This window comes from Hirundo rustica, chromosome 13, assembly GCF_015227805.2.
Source record: "Hirundo rustica isolate bHirRus1 chromosome 13, bHirRus1.pri.v3, whole genome shotgun sequence".
In the NCBI taxonomy this organism is placed as follows: domain Eukaryota; kingdom Metazoa; phylum Chordata; class Aves; order Passeriformes; family Hirundinidae; genus Hirundo; species Hirundo rustica.
The window spans coordinates 17,362,384-17,381,867 of NC_053462.1; the positions used below are offsets into that span (position 1 = coordinate 17,362,384).

At 45.7% G+C, this 19,484-nt stretch overlaps 1 protein-coding gene across 2 annotated transcripts in view; it reads left to right on the forward strand.

Moving 5' to 3' along the window:
• The first annotated feature begins 478 nt into the window (after positions 1 to 478).
• ALDH1A3 (aldehyde dehydrogenase 1 family member A3) overlaps positions 479 to 19,484 on the forward strand; it is a 33,868-nt gene continuing 14,862 nt past the window's right edge. Inside the window, exons 1-7 of one of the 2 annotated variants that reach the window (XM_040077128.2) lie at positions 479 to 604; positions 3,947 to 4,051; positions 9,329 to 9,469; positions 11,622 to 11,751; positions 13,010 to 13,071; positions 15,912 to 16,040; positions 18,333 to 18,446. In XM_040077128.2, coding sequence (XP_039933062.1) covers positions 506 to 604; positions 3,947 to 4,051; positions 9,329 to 9,469; positions 11,622 to 11,751; positions 13,010 to 13,071; positions 15,912 to 16,040; positions 18,333 to 18,446 — 780 coding nt within the window. In that variant the 5' untranslated portion in view covers positions 479 to 505. The remainder of the gene's footprint in view (positions 605 to 3,946; positions 4,052 to 9,328; positions 9,470 to 11,621; positions 11,752 to 13,009; positions 13,072 to 15,911; positions 16,041 to 18,332; positions 18,447 to 19,484) is intronic. The other variant, XM_040077129.2, reaches the window with a different exon arrangement.

The window sequence follows — 19,484 nt, forward strand, 5'->3', positions numbered from 1 at the left end:
GAGCCGTGCCTGGAGCTCTGAGGGAGCCCTGCAGGAGCGCTGAGGGGAGCACCGCGGGGAACACCACGGGGAGCCCTGAGGGACTCTGTGGAAGCCCTGAAGGGAACCGTTGATATCCTGAGGGGAATCTCTTGAGTAGAATCCCTCGCAACCCCGTGGAGAGCCCTCTGGGATCCTGAGGGGAGTCCTTTGGGACGCTCTGAGCTGCGCTTCGGGAGCCCTTTGTGACCCCCTGTGGGGACAGCGGGGCCGCAGCTCTGTGGGGACCCCGCGGCGGCGCGCGGGCGCCCCCCCCGCCCCTGCGGCGCGCGCGGAGCCTCGGCGGGGCGGCGCCGCCCGTCACCTGCGGCCGCGCGAGGGGCCGGGGCGGGGCGCGGGGGGCGGGGCCGGCGCGCCAGGCGGGGGGCGGCGGCCAATGGGGGCGGGCGGGCGGCGCGCGCGGCGCTCTTAAGGCGGCGCGGCCGCTGTCAGCGGGCAGAAGGCGCGCGGGTTCGACGGCGGGGCGATGGCTGCCCTCAACGGCGCCGTGGAGAACGGGCAGCCCGACAAGAAAGCGCCCCCGCTGCCGCGGCCCCTGCGCAACCTGGAGGTGAAGTACACCAAGGTGAGCCCGCCAGGCATAGGGCGCTGGGCGGCGGGTGGGCTTCGCCGTAGTGTCGCCGGTGCTTGGTGGGGTCAGGGTGGCCGTGAGGTGTTATATTTTTAATACAAAATTTTCACCCTCAGTGTAGTTTTTCTTAGCTTCATTTATTCCTTCTGCTGTCTGAGATGGTAGGTTTATGGGGGTTTGAGGTTGAGCAAGCAGATGACAGTGGAGTTTCTAATGGAGTAATGCTTGCCCCAATCCCTAATGCCCAAACCCTACCTTTTTATTTTTAATAAAATAACTTCACCAAAGCCATTGCTTTGCCCTGGGCTCCTCTCCCTGGCTGTGGTGCCTGACACCATCTTCCCCTCCCATCCCACCTGTGAACGCCTCCAGCTCCCCGCTGGTGCTCAGCAAAATCCGATTTGGATGGGGTGAGCCTGGGCAGGGCGAGGAGGGGTTTATCCCTCAGGAAGCCGCTTGCTGGGGCTCTGTTCAACCGTCCTTGACCCACAGCTCCCCTGCGGGGAGGTGGCTCCATGCCAGTGGTGGGTTTGGGTGGTGGCGAGCACAGGGCCGGTGTCCGGCAGGACTGGGCCTTGTGGAAAGGCTCTGCCATGGGACTGGAGCAATCCCGCAGCTCCTCAAGAGGAGCGGTGCTCTGTTGGTGACTCTTCGTCCCAACTCCATGGCCTCCCCACAGGATGAGGAGTTGAGCACTGAGCCCACACAAACCCTCACCTCTCTGCTCTCCGTTGAGTTTCTCTTTGAACAGTCATTCCTGACCTTTTGGTATAAACCAAAGGCTCCTGAGCTTGATATCTCTGTCCCTCAGAGGTGGGGCTGGCCTGGAGCTGAGCAGGGCTGCAGAAATCCCTGCTCCCAGCACAGCTGTAGCTCTGCGATCGCAGAGTCTCTTTTTGTTCCACAACAGCCTGACGTGCTGCCTTGCGCAGTGGGGAGAGCGTCCCGGCTGGTTATGCTGCTGAGGAGCCTTGGCTGCCATAATTTCAACTTTGTGCCTGAACTAAAAGAGCTGGAGGGGCTGAATAAGTGTGTTACAGTTGCCTTTTTGTGTTAAGTATTAAGAAAAAAAATTTGAAGCTCATTCCCTTGTAGCGAGAAGGAGTGAACAGCGGTAGCGAGGTGTTGATTTGAATTATGCATCCAAAGTACTGAAACAGATTAGCAATTAGCAGTAATCACTGGACTAGATTAATTTTTAACATCCGAAATTTATCTACTCTTTATTTGTCAGATAAACTTGTCATTTAGCAGCAAATTGGATCTGCAGCTGCTGATTGCAGAATGGCGCAATGCTGCACAAACAGCTCTTTCCTGCGTCCAAAATGGACACGGCCATTTGAGTTCTTCTTAAACATCCAAATGTTCTGGTTTTTGTTATTTTTATTGTTGTGAACACTTTTAAACACTCCTTTGGGATCTTATCCTGCAGCCGTGTATGTTTTAAAACATGCAGTTTATGCTCCACGGTTTTGCCGGAGACTGTGAGTGCTGAAAGAGCCGAGGTAGTATCTTTAAAGTGGAAACCAATGTAAATTAAAAGTGTGAGTTTGATGTTTGAGCTGATGCTCCTGGTGCATCTGAGAAAATAATGAGCAGCGGTCAATTTTCATAAAACTGTGAGGGGTTTTGTGCAAGCTCTGAGTTTCACCAGATGTTTACAGCTGACAGCATGCTTCCCTCTGCTTAGAGGAGATTTTTATTTTTGGTTCTACCAGTTATGGGGCTGGGGGAGAGGCAAAGTTTTTCAACAAAGATCTTTCTTATAGAGCAGCTTAGTGCTTGTCATGGGTGTGTGATGGAAGCGATCTGTCCACAATTCCTTGTCTCAGATTCTGGCTATGAAGCATGAACTGCTGATATATTATTCGATTTGATTTCAGCTCCTAGCACTAAGGACTCGTGATATGTGGTGAATTCCCAGAATGATGCCAGTGTATATGTTACATTTAAAACAGCCTGGTCCTGTCACTCGTGTTTTACTACTTGGTAGGAACATCACTTTCCCACAGAATTAGCATTGAATGCAAAGGAAAAATCAGTATCCTTCCCCAATCCTTAGTTTGTGAGCGTATACCTGATACTGTAATTTTATGGTTCCTGTCATATTTCCCACATTTATAATATGACTTTGCTTCATTAGGGAGATAAAGAAAAATTGTAGTCAAAATGTGTAAATAATAAAATGTAGCACTTGGATAACAGGTAGTTTGGGAGCATTGGTGTCCTAAACTGAAGTTAATATTTCTAACATTGTATCTTTTCTTGTGACTTGTCTTGGCAACGTTTTTCGTGAAATTTTCTTTTTCTCAGCCTTTGTGAAACAGGTGGGTCCAGCAGTGCCGTTTCTACACCAATTACACTTTGCATGCTTTATGCAGAAATAGTAAGAAAAAGTCCTTTTAGGAAAAAAAGCTGCCCAAGGGAAAAAAAAAAAACCTATGACCCAAAGCAGTGGGAATTCCGAATGTAAGAGATGCAACATTAATCTCCTGGTGGTGTGTAGAGACTCATAAACAAGATTGCAAATGTGGACGGCTTCCAAATAAAAGTACTAACTTACAGCCACTAGCAGGCTACTAATAAAGATTACTTCATCTAATCTTATTTAAAGTATATTTATAAAATATAACACTGCCAAGTCAGATCACAGCGTGGATAAGATGCATGTTGAATCAATTAATTGTATATAGGTATTCATGTTCTGTTTACAGTGAGTAACAACACTCCAGTATTTAATGCATTTTTAGTTACGCAACGCTGGGACTGTTTGTTCTTGCTCTGGAAATGCAATATTTTGAAACACTTAAATCTTGTCACAGATGACTCCAAGTGACGTGGGAGGCTTGATCTGGCCTGTGGCAAGGCATGGTGGGGTAGAACCGAGCCAGAACCCACCTCCTGCGGACACTGCCGGAGCGGGGAGCAAGCTGTGGAGGTAGCCCAGGGCAGGGCACAGACAGCCAAGTAATAATTGTACAGCGACACGTAACAAGGGGCTGCTTCTGCCTCAACCATACAAGTTTCTCTTGGTGTCTGCTTGCTGTTCTCATGGAGATGTATTTCAAAAACTGCCCGTTTCTCCCTGCCAAATTCCAGTGTGGGAGCCGTGCTCTCCCTTCATCTGGCTCAAAACTAACTGGGTGCACAAAGTTTGTAGAAATGCTTCTGTATTGCCAGCAGTGTCCCTGGGAGAGAGACTGAGCACACTTGACTCTGCCACGGATGGAAGATGAAGTGCTCCTCTGGACCTTGGAGGAGCACTTGTGGGGCTTTTGTCTGTATCATTTGTTTTTCTTTCTCTTGCCCATCCCGCTCCCCTTGCTCTCTCTTCAGATATTTATTAACAATGAATGGCACGAGTCTACAAGTGGAAAGAAGTTCCCCACTTACAACCCTTCAACGCTGGAGAAAATTTGTGACATTGAGGAAGGAGATAAGGTAAGTGTTGTTGTACAAGCTGTGCCAAAGACGTTTTCCAGGGGATTTCTTTTTGTATGGAAGCACACAGAGGAAAAGCTGGCTTTTAACAACAACATCCATCTGGCCAGACCGAGCTGGAGGTCTGGAACGCTGGATGTGCTGCTCAAGAATTACATGGGCTGGGTGTCATCAATCCTGTCCAGCTTGTCAGAGGCACTTTCCCTTGTAGGAACTGGCTGCTGAACACTGTCAGAGGAATGAGATTGAGCATCATTCTTGTGCCATAGACTGGAAGGAAGTAGCCAGCCTGAGGAAATAGCAATGATGGCGTGTGCACGCCCCGACAGGATTTGGGCCCTGTGTTGGGGGTGTTTTTTACCCCAGCTGCAGGGCAGCCTGCTGGAGACACTGAACTGAAACTCCCCCTTTTTTCAACACAAATAACCTGATTGCTTGGGGGTATTTAAGCTCAGTCATGCAAACATTGACCACTTGATACTGGAGATGGGTACTGCTTTTCCAGCCGCTGTTGTGGGTTTTGGTCTCCTGCACAAATGTGGCAGCTCTCACTAAAACCAAACCAGTGTCTCAAGATCTTTAGTAGTTCCTGGCTGGCCCTGGTGTGCTGTAGAGTAACCTGAGATGTCAGTGCTTTGGTTTGGTAACTGTCTGAGGTGAGGAACAATCACATGTGATTCTTTTTGTCCAAAGCAGCTCATCATGTATGGGCCAACTGGTCTGACCTATGGAAAAGTGCTGGGCCAACATCTGGCTTTGTGCAGGAAGTCATGGGAAGGTGATTCACAGCTGCTGTGCTGTGCCAGGGCTTTGGTAGCTCATTGCTATGGGCAGTGTGGCCGTTTCTGCCTGCACTGAGATCTTTTTCCTTGGTATTTAAGCTTGTCCAATGCTTGTGAGGCAGCCTCCAAGACTTACTGCCACTGGGGATCTGTGCATCCATGGGGCAATTACACACTGAGGCAGAACCAAACATTATGTGTAATTTCTTTATCCTGACTGGGTAGGACACAACAGTGTTTAATTGCAGTGGCATGTAAACAGTGGAATTGAAGCTGACTGATGCAACTGTATTTTGATAGGCATAAACCATGACGTTGTTATTGTTCCCTGAGCAAAGTGTCTCCTCGAGCAGCTACAGATTATTAAATGAGCAGTTTGTGCCTGCATCTGAATGTTGGCTAAAGAAAATTGTCATACAGAACTAACAGGCTGGTTTTGCCTCCTTGAGTTCTGTCCCTGTCTGAATTCAGCTTCTAACTTGCAGGAAGGTCGCTGTAAACTTTTTCAATCAGTGCAGCTCTCTCCCCTGAACACTCAGTACAGGTAACTGATTTCTTAGTGGAAATTGCAGCCAAAAATATAAGCTAGCTGTGCTTTGGGTGCTGAAAGCCTCTTCTATACATCACACCTTTTAAAACAATATTTTGCGCTAGCTAGGATTTTCCAAGAAACTGAGTGGGGATTAGACCTGGATCTGGATTAATTAAAAAAGTCATGGATGACAACCATCCCCAACTCACTATTTGTCTTCTGCTGACACTTGACCATGTTCCACTCTCTTCTGGTGAACTAAGGTCCCTGAGGCCTCCCTTGCTCTGGTTCTTCCCCTCCTGTGGCTGTAACTCTGCTGGAGTTACCACAGGAAGCGGTGAGTTGTGTTTGGTGGTGCTTTCCACTACCTTGTCCCCATGTACCATTGTACTTCTGTCCTGGCCAGTGCCACTGTAAGGGTGGCAGTTCCTGCTACTGGCTCTGCCTTCTCAGCAGGCTGGGAGTGGAACTCCCCTTCCCAAGCCCTGAACAGAAACCTGCCCCTCCCTGGCCACGCAGAGTGTTTTGCTTAGGCTTCACGTGAGGGGTGGAAATTTGGCAGCCGATATCTCGGCGATGACAGTTTAGTCTGGTGCTGAAACTTGGCCAATGCTTTATAAGCCTAGAAGCAAAGGATTTGTTGTTTAATTACATGATTGTCCTTGATGGACAGTTGAGGGATAAAGAAAAGTCTGTGTGGAAAACGAAGCCCTGAAAATAAAATGGTGGATGTTTCCACTGCATGCTGGATGCCTCACAAATAAAAGCTTAGTGTCCAACTGTTTGCCAGCTTGATAATGGAAAAGGTGTAACTCTGGTGCTGTCCCTAACACTTGCACACAGGCTTTTTCCTTCTAGCAGTTTGCTGACATCCATCAAGGGCAGGGGAAAAGTGCTCCTTCCTCAAAGGAGTGCCTGGCTCTGTTGCCACAGCTCTGACTCTCCAGTCTGTCATGATAATTTCTAAACAGTTCACTCTTGTGCGGGTCTTTGAAGGGTTGTGAGAGGGATTTGTTCACGGTCAGCCCGTCCCCTTCAGATTGTAGCGACAGGCTGAGGTAAGACCACAGCAGACTTGCAATGCCCTCAGTAATGATTATGGACAATCCATTCTGTTAGAATGCTGTTTGTAGCTGTTCTGAATTCAAGTTTGAAACATAAAGCAATTCAGTGTGTGGACTGTTTGCAGGGGAGCAGGTCAGGGAACATCTAACTGAAAATCTGTGACATGCTCATGCCCTGTGTCAGCAGAGTGCCTTCCCAAATATGTGCACAGGGGAGGCTTTTTGAAGAAGTCAGTAGGTGAATTGAAGAAAGAGGGTCTCCAGTGGGTGTGCTCCATTCCTGGCACATCTCCACTCTGGGCACCCTGAGACTGAAGAACAAGACTTTTTTTGCAGGTGTTTTCCCCACTCAGAGCCAGTGGGGTGATGGTCTTCACAGCTCTGCAGCCTGCTGCTGGGGCAGGAGAGAGAAAAAGAGGATGGGAAAGGAAAAAGGAGTAGCAGTGAGCAGGACTTGAGGTAGGGGAGGAATATGGATGAGGCAGCTTGGGACAAAGAACAGTGTTCAGTTTGTTCAGGGGGGAAGGTATGTGATTGTGTAACTGGGGGTTGTATCATAATTCAAACACCCCAGGTGGATCTGAAGGTTTGTAGGCATTTCCCAACACTGGAAAGACCTTGCAATCTTAATATTCTTAGTGGAGCTTTTTATGTAATGCTCAGTAAATCTGTTATAGATCCGAGTGGAGCACCAGGATGCATGGATCTCCTCCTCTTGTGGTTTTGTGCATCACAGGGTGTTCCTGGCACCTTGACAGTCCGGAGTGACTTTGTCACGCCTTGTGCCTACCTATTGCAACATGCCTGCAATGAACATGCCATTCAGACTCCCCTAATGCCTAGTCATAACAGGATGGATTAAGAATGGCATTTCAGCCTTCCTGAAGAATTTCCTTGTTTTTGCTGGTCTCTCAGGCCTGCTGAGGCTGTGCATTGTCTCAGGATATCACTTGATGGTGCTGGCCCGAGGGTGTTTAGGGAAAGCCTGTTTGCCTGTGTGACAGTGACTGCAGGTGCTCAGCCACTATTTGTACCCAGAATCTCTGAGAAAGATTCTTCATTTCTATCTCTTCAGGAGCTGGTGCAGGGCTCATGTGCTCCCATTTTTAGAGGCTGGGGAAGGTCTTGGCATGCAGTGAAGTCCTCTGCCCATGCAGTCATCTCACTCCTATTCTGAGTGCCAGGGTGGAGGGAAGACCCTCAGTACCAAAGGCATTGTGCCACTGCAGACCCAGTTCCCTGCACATCAGTGCTCCCAGCCTGGCTGCAGAACTAATTAATTGCTGCTAAGGGAAGACTTGTTTAAACCTGACACACTTATGTTCCTTTGCCTGCTCTGTCACATAAAATATTGCCTTCTTTCAGCTTAAGCCTTCATTCCAGCAGGCAGGATGGGGGATACATAAGTGTGCAGTGGCTGGTGGTGCCTTCTGGCTTTTGTGATGTGCCAGGCTGAATTCAGATCAACTCCAGCAGAGTGAGCCCTTCAAAGGCCTGTTGTGCCTGTGGGTGATGGGCCCCAGGCAGGACCTGCCTGCCTGTGCTCAGAGGCTCTGGACACCTCTGCCCCACCAGCATCCCTTGCTGGACTAGAGCCACCCTGTGACATCACAAGCTTCCTCCAATGGCTTCCCATCAGTGCTCTTCCAAACAGATGGATTTCTTTTCCTGACAGTATAGGTCAGATTGCTCCAAAGCCTTGTGATCTCTTTGTAAAGAAATGGAGCCAAATTTAATGCAAGGTGCCATTGCCTTGGTTTATCACTTGCAGTTTTGACCACAAACTTCTTAAGAAGGCAAGGTGTCTCCCTATGACATTTTTTTTCTTGGTTGAGCTCCACACATCCCATCCGTAAGGGGGATGTGGCCAGACCTTTTTGGATCAGTGCAGAGGCTTATTTCCTAGTTGTATCCAGATAAGACTTGAGAAAAAGTATAGATGAGAGCAACTGGTGAAGTGCTGGGAGGAATCATGGTCTGACACCTCCCTCCTTTCCCACCCTTTCGAGCCATACGTTGCAGTGAGGTGCAAGTTCTCCATTAGCTGAAGTGAGGCTCGGGCTGTGCCAGACCTTACATACAGCAGGAGTCTGTCCACAGCTTTATCAATGCTTGGGGTACAGCCTTGGCCTTGTGCATGTTGGTGACAGTGTTCCCATAGATTCCATTGGATTGGGAGCCCTTGGCTTCACTCCTTTAATCAATGTATGTGAGGTGAAGGGAGGAGTCCAGGGCATACTGTGGCCAGAGCAAATGCAGAGTTGGATTTGGTCCAGAGGATGGTAAAGCTGTTGGGAGATGAAGGGAGAATGGCACTAAGTGTTGTAGGGGAAATATCTTTTGTCATAGCACTGAACAGCAAAACCTTTCCCATCTGGTGGAAATGTTCTGGGAATGCGTTCTAGGATCTAAGGGAGATTTTGAGTGTGTTAACTGCCTTGGCATGGGCTCCAGGGGAACTGGATGGTGGGATCTGAGCTGTAATTACTTCCCTGGGTAGAATCTTGATCTCATGGGGGATTTTCCTGCCCACACTTGTTTAGAGGAGGCTAATTCATGTAGGCCAGTGGCCTGTCATGATTCTTCATCCTCCCCCAGTGTCACATCCTGTATTGGCAGGAACATGATTCTGGATTATTTTATAAACAAGTCAGTTACATTAAATTACCCTTGAAAGGCCCAATTGGTATTCAGACCTCAAGGTTGTTTATGAGCCCAGGCCAAACCTAAAACATATTCCAGGCTTGAATTCAAATCCAGGAGTGAAATGAAAGTGGTTTTGTTGGACAACTTGATTTTGGCCACCACAGCATCAACTGGGAAGCAGCCTGGGGGGGTGTTTCTGTGCCATTGTCCAGCTCCTTCCTTGTAACCTGAGGTTTCCTTGTGTGTGCTGTAGCCTGATGTGGATAATGCAGTGGAGGCAGCGAAGGCAGCATTCCAGAGGGGCTCTCCCTGGAGACAGATGGATGCACCAAGCAGAGGACGGCTCCTGCACAAACTGGCTGATCTCCTCGAGCGGGACAGAGTCACCCTGGCAGTGAGTACTGGGAGCAGTGATATGACAGCAACAGCTGCCTCATAGCTCTGCTCCATCCCTCTGCTGTATCCATATCTAGCTAATATTTTTCTTTTCTCTCCCTTCATGAGGGGCTGAAGAGTCCATAGAGGAGTCCTGACTTTGTTCCTCTTTCTGCAGGATTTTAGGGGTCTTAGAAGGCTGTCAGTTGTTGTACATAGTTGACTTTTGCAGAATGTTAGCTAGTTATTGAAGTGATTAAAGATATTAACATTTACATTTTCAAAGCAGTATTTTTTGTTTTATTTTAACAATCATTGATGTTTATAGCTGTCTCTCAGCTCTTATTAAAAAAAAAAACAAAACAAAAAAAACAAACTACACACCAAAACAACCAAATTACACCAAACAACCACAGCTGACTCATTCTCTATTGCAAAAATGCAGGTGAGTTTGACTTCTGTGCAAATTCATTCCTTTAAAATGGGGGGCTGGAAAGATGATCTTTCTCTTGCTAGATATTATCCAAAGTTTAAAATGTATGTAAGTGGGAACTTTTTCTTTGCCTATTGAATGTACTGGGTCAAGGAAATCTCTTTATGGCTGTGAAGCTGTGTTAACTTGGACTTTTGCACCATGATCCCATCCTAGAGGAGTCCTGCTGGTGCAGAGCAAAGGGATAAGAGCCTGAGCTAAAATGTGCTCAGTTGGTAGAAGCCTTTGGACTCTACAGGCCCTGTGCATCTTTCCAGTGGCTCCCACAGATCCTCAGCTTGGGGCTGCTGTCCATCCACACCTAAGCTCTTGGATCTGAGCCCTCTCCAGTTCCATGCTGCACTTTTATCTTCAGGGAAAGGCACTGATGGCATTCCAGGCTGTCAGATGTGCAGGTAACTGAGCCAGTGTCCTGCTGAGGTCTGTGGGAGTTGACACCCATGGGATGTGCTCAGGAGCCTATACCTGTGTGACTATTTTGAGCGGGCTCTCTTTCCCCAATACAGTGTCTCTCAACCACATGACAGCTTTCAGTTTCAGCAGGGCATAACCAAAACATTCTGTTCTGAAGACAATTCAGGGCAGCAAATAAGAGGGAAGAAAAAAATACATATTTATTTGTGTGTGAATAAACCCTGTTTATTTTTTCCTCACTTTTTGATGGGACTGTGGAGCACCCTCCTTTTCCCTTAACCAGAACACACTTCAAGCTTTCTGCTGTCCTTCTGGTTTGGGAGGGCTTGTTTGGCATTGCTGTTTGCACTGCAGAAAACCAGCCCTAGCTGCGTGCTAAGCAAGGTCTTATACAAATGAGTTGTTTTAGCAGACATTCAGTGGATAACAATTCTTGCCATTCCAAGGGGAATGTCTGTTCGAGTGCTGTTTGGACCCTAATGTCTGTGGAGGATGACAGGGTATGACTTCATGTGTAAACAAAGATGTTTCAATCTACCAGGGGATAGTACTTCCTTTATGGTTGTGCTGGCCATTTGCACCAATATCCCATTTAATGACCTGAGTGGAGAACAAAGCATTCCCTGAGCTAATGTCCAGAACAGTGTGAAGGACACAGGCTCAGCCTGGATTTTGTTTAGAGCTGATCAGCACCAGTGGAGCAACTTCTGCCTTGCCCTGGGCTCAGCACAGATATGAGCCCAAAGGTTACTTTACCAAAACTCTGTAAAAAATATGTTTATCATTGGACAACAGAGGCTTTTCAGAGGTTGGGTTTAGGCTTATGAAGTAGAAAAATTAGATTTTTTTTTTTTTTTCTAATAGAAGGAAAGTAGCTCTGCCTGATTTCAGTGATACCATCTGGACTCCAGAACATCTGTGCTGGATGGTCAGTTAGGGTGAAGTTGTGATACTCACATTGTTTCTGACCAGTGCCCCATATCCCAGCCCTGTATCCCACCCACACTCACCTTCTGGAAAGTGTTCTTTCAGCACAGCCCCTGAACAAAGCAATTCCTGTACACATCAGAGTTACTTTCCCTTCTGCATTATTTGTATTAACAAGCTCATTCTCTAAATATAAGAGGAGGGAAGAACATTCCATGTTTTCAGAACAAGGCACAATAAAGCGGAGAAGAGGCTTTTTTTTAAAAGTTCTTTCTTAAGAAAAAAATCCCCAAACATAGACTTGTCTGACAGTGCATACAACTTGGTTTTTTTTCAGACTCTGGAAACAATGGACACAGGAAAACCTTTTCTGCAGGCTTATTTTATTGACCTGGAAGGCTGTATAAAAACACTCCGGTATTATGCTGGATGGGCTGATAAAATTCAGGGCAGAACTATCCCAGTGGGTGAGTACCTTCAGACCCAGTTTCAGAGCTGGGATGGCAACAGGCTTGAGGGGGAGGGAGATCCATGGAAAGGCTGGCTTCTGAAAACTTGCAAAAATACCCTGCACTTCCTTTCTATCTCAGGATGCTTTTTAAGTAGATGTGGTTCAATATTGAAACTAATGGAAGAACTTGGTTAATGCCTGGATAGATCTTTATAGATCATAGATTATTATGGAAAATAATGTGTGGGCTCTTCTGTTGCTTTTTTTAACAGAGAAACTTTTGGTCAGAGCAGTCACACAGAGAGAGCACTTTGGTCCAGGTATAGAAGTTCAAATATGGTTTTGGTGAGAACAAGTTAAGAGAATGGATGTCCTTGTGGCACAATGGGCAATATAGAGTCTTTCCAAATTCAGCCTCTTCAGTCCCTGCACGTGGCTGATCACTGAGGCTGTGTGAAGGACAGACACTGTAGACAGAAATTAGTCACCAGAGGAAGGGCTCTGGAGGGCTGAGCTAGTTCAGTCTGTGCAGACAGCAAAGGGAGCCATGTCAGTCTTATAAACTGAGATTTGTCACCCTCATTCAGAGTGGTGTAAAGCTCTGCTTGTCTGGGCACTGCTTGTTTGTCCTGATTTGAAATCACTTTGAAAAAACATCTTGAGAAATGCTCTTGCTCTGTCACATCTTCCCAATGAAACTAGGTGTTCAGCAAGAATGAGTTTGAAAGGCAAATGTTCTTCCTGCTCTCGTTGAAAGAGTAACAGCAGTATTTTAAAGTGAATGGTATTACTTTAGTTCCAGAGTTTCATCTTTTTTTGTGGTTTGTTACCAGGAGTGCAATTCCTGTTACACTGAACAGGATTCCTGTAAAAAATGGTTTTTAAAACTCTCTCCCTCAGGGAGACGAGTGCTTTGTGTTTTGCTGTAGGACACAATCTGAATGAAATTTATGTTTGCTCTTCAGTGTGATAAAGAGTTATCCTCCCCTCAGCCTCAACACAGGGAGTTTGCAGAAGGAACTGAAGCCTGGTTTTAGAAGGTCCCTGTGTGACTGAGTGGTGTTTGGCTTTCAAGCTGACACAAGACCTGTACTCAGATCTTCACCTGCCTGAGCTGTTCCAAAGACATGAGTCAGGATGAGCAGACACACTGTTCTCTGTCCAACACGGGTTTAGTTCTGTCCCCAACCTGTTAGTGTGCAGTTGTCTCACACATTTTCTGTAAAAGTGAGGATTTTGACTGCTTTGTCCCCTTTTACTCTCTTGTCTTGCAGATGAAAATTTTGTCTGTTTCACCCGGCACGAGCCAATGGGTGTCTGTGGAGCCATAACCCCAGTAAGTGACAGTGCTGGTGCCCTGCATCCCCCATCGAACTGGAAATTCCATGTGCACTCCATCCTACCCTGCAGCCACTTGCTGCCTGCCGAAGCACAGCTGTTCTGAAGGGAACTCCCATCTCAGTGGCCTGATGTAGTTTTGTGTTTTACCCCCATGCCAATTGCTCTTGGCAACAGAAATGCTCTGCAGTGGAAGGGTGGGTCTCCTAATCAGATGCTCTGTTGCTCTCTGAGGCTGACACCAGTCACCAGAGACCAGTCAGAGCTCTGACTCTCCCTCTGCTGGGACAACCAGCTCGTCATTAGGAGTGCTGGCTTTTTGCTACCTCGTGCTGATGCATAGTTTTGAGTTTTAAATCATAGCATTATCAGTTAATTACATCTGGCTGTTCTCTGAGCTTTCTGGGATTAAATCTCACTGAGCAGAGTTTTCTTTTCCTTAAGGTCTCATTCTCTGCTGAGGGGACAGTGTGGCTAGCTCTTGGAATGCCTCCAGCGTTAGCATGTGTTGCTTGCTCTGTTTCAACAGACAGCCAGGAAGACTTTACAGCTCGTGGGAGACAGATTTTGTTCCTGTCTGGTAGTAAAATGCTTTGAATGTGGTATCCTACAATTTGTGAGGCAAATGGAGCTGTGTCAAGATTCTCTGTTTGGATACATCACCAAGTCTGCCAGAGCTCAAGAAGTGTTTGGACAATGCTCTCAGAGCTGTGGTGGGAGCTTTGGTGCTATCCAGTGTAGGTCCAGGAGCTGGAGTTTGATGATCCCAGTGGATCCCTTCCACCTCAGGATGTTCTGTGATTATATGGTACTTGGATCAATAAGAGTTCGTGGAGGATTTTGACTTTTGAGATAAAGACTTAAAGATATGCGTGTGGGAGATTTGGTTTGCTGGACCCTGGGAATACCAGGTCTGGACCAGATCCCAAAGATGTCTGGGGAAATTCTGCTTTTTCCTTCAGCAGGACTTAATTTATACCCCAGATGATGGGAGGATGTGGTGTCTTTGGCAGCATCAGGGTGAAGCAAAGTGGGAGGTTATCAAACATTTGTCTTGGTGACTACACAGCTTTTCTGGCTGAGCAAGCAACGTGACTACTGGTGAGCAGAACTGATGACTTAAGATCAAAATCTCAGGTTTGTCACACTGATCACCAGTTAAAAGGTATTTTCCTGTCACACTCAGCCACCTTTGGCACTCAGCAGTGTTTTGGAAACTATCCCTTTAAAAGCCTACATGTAGGTTGCTTTGGAAGGCCTCTGTAGGGGACATAGTGGGACTTGTACGATCTCAGGTTGACTCTAGACCAGCAATAAATACAACAAAAAGTACAGAACCAAATTTGACTGAAGTTCAACACTGTGTTTGTATAAAGAGTGGTTGGGGTCAACAAAATCACATCTGTCTTCAGTTTACTCGGAACAAATCTTCTCCAATTTTTTTTTTCCCAGTTCGATCTCGATAACACCAACAGCCTGTGGGTTTGTATATTCCACTCGATTGAAAAAGATTCTGTCACTGTTCTGGGTACATTTTCCAAGAGCAAATAACAGTCCTCCCTTTTTCCTATGGCTTGACTATATTTAAAGCAATGTTCCTAGCAAGAGAAGTTGTTAGGAAGTGCAGCATATGGCTGATTTTTATCCCAAGGTGTTATCATGAGGCAGCCCTGGAGTCCTTTACTGTTACTTTCACCAGCCCCTCAGCAGCAGAAAGCTCCTAATGGAGTGTTTCATGCTCTGGAACTGTAGAAAAGTAGTGTAGGTGTAAATGGTTCAGGCTGCACAGTCAGGACTCCAAGAAAACTTAAGAGAAAAGGACAAATGGGCAAATTATGGGATGTGGCCATTGGAGAAGATCACTGAAATGGAGCAGGTCTGGGAAAAAGGGTGAAGCAAGGTGAAGAATAACACTTGAGACTAAATTCTGCTTTGTCTCAGGGTTAGAATAGAACTCATGGCTCAAAAGCTACATTGCTAATTTATTTGTGAGTGTGAATTTGTGGATTCCTGACATACTTGGCTTCTTTGTTGATAGCTGAAGGCCCTTGGCTTGAGTCTTGACAAGAAGTCCCCTTGCTGTTGGCCTGCTTCCATCATCCCTGAAGCAGCATTAATTATTTTTAATGAAGAAATCCTTTCTGCTGCCAAATGACCTTTCTGAGATTCAGTGTGAGCTAGATTTTCCACTTCTTGCTTAGACTCCAAGATCCCTAAATACACATGGCCGCGAAAGAGATTAGCACAGAGAAAACTGATGTAGACTGGTTACTAATTCCAAGTAAGAAAAGTAATTGGAGAGGAAAAATTTAAATACGAAGGGAGTATAAGACCTCCCTTAGATTTTCATGACGGAACAACTCACTGCAGTTTCCTAGTTATATCATATCATTCAGTTTCAGTTTTATAACTCCTAACTACTCAGCCAGTGCTTAACAGAGAAAAATTAGTTTTTTTCAATGAATAGTTGCATTCTAATTCCCCACCATACAGATGCTGTACAGAAGTGATGCATCAGGAAACTGCTTCCAACACAGTTTCTGTGAAGAGCCAAAATCACAAAATGTGATCAAACTCCTTTAAAGAATGAGGTCACATCGTGCAGAAGGTTGTCCAACTTAGAGGATTAGTGTGAAGACTGCCAGCAATATCAGGGATCTCAGGGGGAAATCAAGGAAGTTATATTCCTTAGTCCAAGCAAACACAGTATTATAAACAGACGCTTCTCTTTGTGGCTTTCCTCCCAGTTCCTTTCCTCCCTGAGCTGGGAAAAGGCTGCATGGAAGTGAGTAGGTGACTGTGCCAGGCTGATCTGACCAGTGACCTGTGTTCTTGCAGTGGAACTTCCCCCTGCTGATGCTGGTTTGGAAGATGGCACCAGCGCTGTGCTGTGGAAACACTCTGGTCATTAAGCCAGCTGAACAAACCCCGCTCACGTCGCTCTACATTGGCTCTCTGGTCAAGGAGGTGAGGAAATCAGAACAGCCCGTCGAGGTTCTGTTCTCTTAAGGGGGTTTTAAAGAGTCTGAGCATAACAAACAGACTTCCAGCTTTAATAGTCTCACAAAGGAAAGTGAGAACAACTTCTGTCTTCAGTCTTTTTTACAAAGGCCTTTGTGACTGGCTGGGAGGTGGCAAACATCCCAAAACGCACAAAACCTGTGCATTTTTCTCCTTTCTCAGGAAGCTGCAGAGAGAAAAAATGATGATTTTCTTCCCCTACCTTGTCTTCTCTCCTCCCAAATGAGGGAAAGACAACAGCTCAGTTTTATTAGACAATGAGACAAAAAAGAGTGTGATTAGACAGCAATGTTGTTTGTTGTTCTTAAGTGGGATAATTCAACCAAGACAGAGAGCCCTGGGAAACAATTCCTCATCATTTCTGTGGTTCATAGAACAATTTACTTGTGTCTGGCCTGTAAAGTCAACTGAAATAAAGGCAAGATGATAGGTTGGGATTTTAAAATGCTGGTTTAGGGCTTGTCAGTTAGGATCTTGTGTGCCGACAGATCTGTTAATTGTACAGAGGGAGTGGGAGGTGCACAGAATCTTCCAGCACTGCTCAATACATCAGATTCCTACAGCTATGGATGTGACTGACTGAAGAAAACTAAAGGAGTTATAGATGGGCTTTTGCCTCTCAGCTGGAAGTCTCTTTGTCAGGCTCAGTCAAATGATGATTTTGTCCTTTCTTGGCTTAGCCTGGGAGAAAATAGAAAGATATGTTGATAATTGACACTTAGGGCTCTTCCATCAGGAAAGGAAGTGGAAAAATAATACCAGTTAAGTATCTCCTACAGTTACTTGGCTTAATGAGATTACACAAGATGAGTGAGTGAGCACAGGGTGCAGTTGTCATGACTTCTAGTGAGCCCTGCCACACCACTGCTTTTTTTGACTCTGACATGCAGCTCCCCAAAAAAACATCATTCAATTCTGGTAAAATCAAATTTTTTCAGCTGAAATTCTAAGCTTGCTGTTTCTCACTGTTGTCCTTCAAGGCAGAAGTGCAATTAGAGCAGAATAATTTTATTTGAAGATGCTCCTTTCCCCACCCAAAATTAGCTAAATTCTTTGCAATTTTTCAGGAAAATGAGTTAAAGTTTTTTGGTTTTCATCTCTAAAAGGATGCATAAGATGTTACCACACACACAAAGCTATGTCTTACGTTCAATGAAATAATTTTTGGCCAACCAAAATATTTTGGCTTTCATTTTTGCTGAAAAACAGAGAAAACTTTTTGGCTCAGGGTGTTCTGAACCAATTTTTTGCTTCCTTGTGGCTTTGCTGCTGACGCCAAACACCATTACTTGCACAGTTTGACATGCATTCTATTTGCTTGAAAACTCATTAGCCAAGATGCAAACTCCATTAAATGCACTTTTGTCATTGTCACATCCATAGAAGAAATGAGACTGCCATTCCAGTTTGAGAGGGAAAAAAGTCTTATGAGGATAAGTTTTTTTGCAAGACAGTCCATGAGCCATTGTTTCCTTTTTTTCTTTATTAAAAAGAAATGGCATTTATTGAGATTTTGTATTAAAAAGTCATAGGAAATGAAGCAAATGTGTTTTATTCTGCAACATCATCATTAGAAATTGCAGGCAAAACAACCTTGTGCTATCAGTAGTAGGGGAAGGCTGACCAAGAAGAGCAATATTCCTTTAAACTCTTGTTTCAGGAAGTAAAACTGAACCAGACAGTCCCTCAGTTCTCCTTGCACTAGAATTTCACCTGAAGTTTTGCCATTTGTCTGTTTTGGCAAAATAACTAGTTGGCTAATCTAGGTTGTAAATGTGGTGGAAACTTGCATAAGTCTTGTTACCATCTGCTTTTGTACTCCTGTTTTATTAGCCCCATCATCTAGTGAGGTTTTACTGACTTCTTAATCCCTCTGGTCCCTGAAGAGCCACAAATGTCAACCTTTGTTCAAAACAAACTTTCATTCATTTACCCCTTGGCTGCAGCTGCACTGCAGTAGCTGGGGGCCAAGTTTGGCCAAAAGACTTCACTCTCTTTTGACTTGAAACTGGGACTTCTCCAAGAATTCTTACTGAAACTTGGCATTTCCTAAGCATGGCTGTTAGTTTCACCCACGTCTGCTCCAGCTGGTAGCATGCAGCCATGTTACTGGAAAGTCTGGAAAACAGGGATGTATCTGGTAAGAGCTCAGAGGAGTATAGGACAACTAATCCAGGCTTCCCGAGAAATGAGCTGTGCTCTCAACTTCTCTACAGAGCTGTTTTAAATCTGTTTCAGGTGGGTTTCCCTCCAGGTGTGGTAAACATTGTGCCGGGCTATGGCCCCACAGCTGGAGCTGCAATTTCTACCCATGACAGCATTGATAAAATTGCTTTTACTGGATCAACCAAGGTAAGTGATGGATTTCTCAAAGACACCTGCTGTTCTTCTTTGCATTCTCTTGTAAGCTGTCGTCCATACAAGACTGGACCTATGAAATGTCAGTGATTTCTGTATAATCAACACTTCTTCCATCACATTCCCTGTGACAGGAATTCTCAGAAGTGTTTGGTATTTGTCTAATTCAGATCCTTGTGCTTGTAACAATCCCACATGTGAACTGTGTTTGTAATAATCCCCCTCTGAAAGCTGGGTTTTGCCAAACCACCACATTTCTGTGAGAACTGTGAGTAAAAGGTGCTCTGACACAAGGTGAGGCAGTCTTCAGAGCAGGCTGGCAGTGACTTCACATCACGTCATTGACCCGATGGAGCTTCTGGGCACATTTGCCTGCCAGTCCTGCCCTGCAACTGGAAAACATGTCAGTCAGAGCCCTGAACAATTCTTCCTTGGCTTTAGTTACCTCTGAGGAACTAGGACTTAAATAAAAACATGGCTTCGTGCCCAAGGCCTTCTCCGCTGATGTAGAGGGGATTAACATTAGAGCTTCATTCTGAGACCTGCACAGTAAAGCACTTTCTATTTAGCATTTATTTCCTGTAAATAGATGTGCCTGGCTTGTTTATGAGAGGGGTCATCACAAGCCCTCTGCCCTATCAATCACCTGCAGCCATCCTCTTCCATACCTTCATGGGAAAAGTGCATATGGCTTGGCCAAGACCATGGAGTTGAGCACAGCTGAGACATGCAAACAAATCCGACTGCAGTAATCACCACTGAAAATTCTCAAACAAAAGCTTGCTTAGGAGAGTGACAATTTTTCCACAGACTGCTTTAGATGTTTTTTGCAGTAGATCTGCGCCTCCAGAATGGAGGCAGTGTCCAAAGAATGGAAATGGTCACACCACTGGGGGCAGCTGAGGCAAATTCAGTCTCTTACTTCTTTGGGGAACACTATTCTTGTTGAGCATTTGCCGAATTCATCCATTCTTATGTCTGCCCTCGTAATTGCAGAGTGTGATGTGAATGTATAATGATGACAAATTACCT